General features: G+C 39.8%; 1 protein-coding gene across 1 annotated transcript in view; it reads right to left on the reverse strand.

Moving 5' to 3' along the window:
* The window catches only part of LOC110594498 (olfactory receptor 8D4), a 1406-nt gene extending 105 nt beyond the window's left edge, over positions 1-1301 (reverse strand). The window contains 4 exon segments of the mRNA XM_021706537.1: positions 498-611; positions 613-998; positions 1000-1265; positions 1268-1301. Of these exon segments, the coding sequence (XP_021562212.1) occupies positions 498-611; positions 613-998; positions 1000-1265; positions 1268-1301 (800 nt within the window).
* Positions 1302-4884: the final 3583 nt, after the last annotated feature.

Here is a 4884-nt window from a genome sequence, read left to right on the forward strand (position 1 = left end):
ATATTGTCAGAACTATTTTTCTGGTTCCTTTTTTATTTGGTTAGATGATTTCTCATTATTTGAGGTTGGCAGAGGGGATGACATAGACACTGTAAGGTCCCCTTGTTTATATATAGCCTTGGTGTGGTGAGTTTCTCAATTGCCAGTTGTGGTAGCCCTGTGTTGTATACCTGCACTGGGTCATGGCATCCTCAGTGGCTGGAGTGATGTGGAAAGTGTTGTTAGCTAGTGTTTGTGATCAGGCCTTCCCCAAAGCTAAGGTACTGTATCCATTGTGGTTGGCTGTACTGTTGACCTCTGGCCAGGAGGTAGTGCCTGTGTGAGAAAGCCAGCTATGATGGTGGCTGTAGGTTTCTTTGTGGCAAGAGTTGCTCCAAGAAGATGCCCAGCCAGCAGGGGTCAAGGGCAGGGCTCTGGGGATTTCCCAAGTTTTCTGTCTGTTCATGTTCCGACTATATATCAAAGGAACCAACATGGGAATCACAGTGGTGTACAACACTAAGGATACTTGCTCCTGGGTGAGTGAACTGCTGGAAGCAGGTTTGAGATACATGGACATGAAAGACCCATAAAAAATAACAGTGACTGTCAGGTGGAAGCTGCAGGTGCGGCCTAGGCCTGCCTTCTTTAGAGTGGATGCAGAGATTGCTGGTGAGGATAAAAACATATAGAATGATGATTGTTAGGCTAGTGGTCACCATGTGAAATTTACCAATGGCAAAAATCAAAAGCTCATCAAGATAAGTGCTAGAACAGGAGAGTTTAATAAGAGGGATAACGTCACAGAAATAACGTTTAATGATGTTTGATCTACAAGAAGACAACCTTAATATACAACCTCCATGCATGGGTTAAACTTACTGAAAGGACAGCAGTCACCAGCAGAGATGAGAACAGACCCCAGGGGACATGATGACACTGGGCACTGGGGTGGAGCGGAGGGCCACATAGTGATCATAGAACATGGCTGCCAGCATTCAGAAACAGAAAAAGAAAAATAAGAAACAGCTGAGTCATGCATCCAGAACAGGAGACAGATTTATCTCTGCATATAAATCCTGCTAGCATTTGGGGGGTAATGACAAAAGAATACCAAAAATCCAAAAAAGACCAACTACTGAGAAAATAGAACATGCGGGTGTGAAGTTGAGGATTCAGCCTAATTATTGCAATCAGGCCAAGGTTTCCCACCATAGAAACTATATAAATGTCTATGAAGACGCAGAAAATGGGCTGCTGAAGCTCTGGTTGTTCAGTTAATCTTGAAACTCAGTCACTGCAGAATGATTTATTGTACCCATTCTAGTCTGAGAAATCTGTAGAGATGGGAGGGGAAAAGTCAAAATAGACAGGCAGAATCCCAGTTTAGCTCCAATTCCTCATAGCTCAGGTGTTTCTAGCTGTGAAAGCACTGACTTTGTATTATGAGAACCAAAAGGGCAACATTCGGATAAATGGAGTCAGTAAGCATCTACCTACCCATAGATTTTGGGAACCACGAGCAGATTTTCCATTCCCTCCAGTGTCTCACAGTTTTTTAGCAAAGGACAGAACATTTCATTCTAGAGTTAGAGACCAGATGAATGCTAAAGACTGGGGAGGTTTTTTTCCCCTTATTTCCCAAATATTTCTTACAGCTAAAAACAAAGAAGCTGCATGACACAAACAGCTGTTCTCTGAGCAGGTTTCCAAATTCTGCAGAACACGTCATTTGCATCTACTCTTCTCCTCTTATCCAAAGGAATAGAGATGGAAAATAAAGTGCATAGGTGAGTGTCCAACTGCCCCTTGCCTGTCACTTAAGTACCCTAGAGTCTTCCTTTTCCATCATCCCTTACCTATTAGCATATATATATGTCCTCTAGTCACAGAGACTACAAAGAATATCAAAGTAATGTTCAAGAAAATCCAGCTGGGCTCGGTGGCTCAGCCTGTAATCCCGTGCTTTGGGAGGCTGAGGTGAGTGGACTGCCTGAGCCTGTGGGTTCGAGACCAACCTGAGCAACTTGGCGAGACTTCATCTCTACAATAAACAAAAAAATCAGTCAGGCGTGGTAGCGTGTGCCTGTGGTTCCAGCTACTCGGAAGGCTGAGGCGGAAGGATCGCGGGAGCCCAGCAGGTCGAGCCTGCGGTGGCCACGAGTGGCCACTGCACTCCAGTCTGGGTGACAGAGTGAGACTCCAACTCAAAAAAAAATCCATATGCTCAGGATTTATTTGTTTCTTGTTTTTTGCTTTTAATAACATGTTTGTTTTTTTTAAGATATACCTTTAACCTGTTCTGAGTATTGCAAGCAGTGATCACTTTCAACACATAGCTAATTCTCCTTTCTTTCCCTTAATTCCTACTGGGCTGTCTATCAAACTAACATGTCTCTTATCCTACCCATGTTCTTTTTTCTATTTCAGTGTCCTTTCTGCCCTCTGCCCAAGCCTGTTAGACTTTTCTTTCCTATATTCTTACTTCCTTAAACATCTCCGTGCTTCAGGTTCTTGTTACTCAGTATAGTCCACGGGCCAGCAGCATCAGCATCACTCAGAAACTTGTTAAAAATGCACAGTCCCAAAGCCAACCCCACACCAACTGAATCAGGATCTACATTTCAGCAAGCTCCCCACATGATTTGCGTGCACATTCACATTTGAGAGGGCCAGGAACAGGCACAGTGGCTCACACCTGTAAGCCTAGCACTTGGGAGGCTGGGGAAGGAAGATCGCTTGAGGACAGAAGTTTGAGACCAGTCTGAGCAACATAGTGTGACCCTGTCTCTACAAAATACTTTTCATAAAATTAGCTGGGCGTGGTGGTGTATCTGCAATCCTAGCTACTCAGGAGGCTAAGGCAGGAGGATTCCTTGAGCCCAGGAGTTCAAGGTTGCAGTAAGCTGTGGTCATACCACTGTACCCCAGTCTGGGCAACAGAATGAGACCCTGTCTCAAAAAACAAAGCAAAAAACAAAAATAAAACATTTGAAAGGTATATTTGCAAGTTATTGTTTCCTAGAGCTGAAATCATTTCTTCTTTCCTCCTCTGAATTTTCTGTGCCAGAAATTATCACATGACAATCATTGAAAATATCTTCTCAAGAAAAGTCTTTTTAGATGAAGAATAGAAACTGTACAGCTTTACATTTCAGTATTTTGCCACCTACACTGAACCATGAATCAGAGGTTCCACAGCAGTGTAACATGCATGTCAAATAGCTTGTTATAAAAAATTGTATTATATTTTTGTGTTTGTAGGCAGAAATGTTACACAAATTACATCTTAATCCATAGAAAAACAAGCAGTGATAACCAGTATTTACTTTTTTTAACCAGCTTATAAACTCAACTAGGTTAGGGATAAAATTTTTTGATGTTGTATGTCTGACCACCCTCCAAAATAATCTATATCGATGCAGACATAATTCAGGTCTTTTGTATATTTAGCAATTTAAAAGCATAAAAAGGTATTTTTAAACATTTCAATGAATCACACAGTATTATTAAAATTGTGGGCCAGGTGTGGTGGTTCATGCTTGCAATTCAAGTATGTTGGGAGGCCAAGGCAGAAAGATTGCTTGAGCCTAGGAATTCAAATCCAGGCTAGGCAACATAGTGAGACCCTGTCTCTACAAAAATAAAAAAATAAAAAAACTTAGCCATGCATGGTGGCATACACTTGTAGTCCTGGTTACTTGGGAGGCTGAGGTGGAACGATCATTTGAGCACAAAAGGTCAAGGCTGTAGTGAGTCATGATTTTACATAGCACTCCCGCCTGAATGACAGAATGAGACTCTTACTCAAAAACAAACGAAAACTGTGATTATTGAAGGTAATTTACAAAAACAGAGTTTAGATCAGCACTGGCCAATAGAAATAAAATGCAACCACATAGGCAATTAAAAATATCCTAGGAGGCCACTTTTTCAAAGTAAAAGCAAAAAAAAAGTAATAGCATATTTTGTTTAACTCAGTATGAGTGTCCTCAGCATCCATAGAGGATTGGTTCCAGGACCCCCTCAAATTCTGAAGTATCTCATATAAAATGGTATAGTATTTGCATATAACCTACACACATCTTCCTGTATACTTTAAATTATCTCTAAGCTACTTATAATTCGTAGCATAAGGTAAATGCTACATAAATTGTTGTCATACTGAATTATTTAGGGAAAAACTACAAGAAAAAAATATCTTAACAGTTTCAGTTTAGATGCAACCATCTGTTAGTTTTTAATATTTTCAATCTGTAGCTGGCTGAATTCACATATATGGAACCCACAGATACATAGGGCCTACTGTATACCCCAAATGTTCTCATTTAAACATGTAATACATATTTTTAAAATTTAATGACATATTTTATATTCTGTTTTTAATATAAGCCTTTGAAATTCATTGTGTACTTTATACTTACAGTATATCTCAAATCAAACTGGCCACATTTCCTGTGTTTGTTAGCCACCTGTGACTAGTGGCTATATTATTGGACAACATATGTCAAGAATGTAATGCTTTTCTAAATATGACTCAACTGTCCCCTTCTAAAGAAAGAAACCATTAGTACAGAGGTAGCAGAAAGAGCACTGAACCATGAATCATAAGATTTAGCTTCAACCCCAGCTCTAAGACTTACAGGCAACATTTGCCCTGTCAGAGTCTCTCTGAACTTCATATTTTAATTTGTACAAATATAACTACTTCAAAGGATTTTTGTGAAAATTAAATGAGATAATATGTGAATACCCTTTATCATTATAATGTTTGCATAAATGTATTTATAAATATGTTTCTAGAAACTGATTATTTCACAGGTTAATTCACATATTAGACTTAAGAGTCCTTAGATAAGGCATGCGGGCAATGCACAAAAGCATCTAAGATGGATGTCCACCATC

This window comes from Carlito syrichta, unplaced genomic scaffold (genome assembly GCF_000164805.1).
Source record: "Carlito syrichta isolate Samal-C Ts95f unplaced genomic scaffold, Tarsius_syrichta-2.0.1 Scaffold315753, whole genome shotgun sequence".
NCBI classification, from domain to species: domain Eukaryota; kingdom Metazoa; phylum Chordata; class Mammalia; order Primates; family Tarsiidae; genus Carlito; species Carlito syrichta.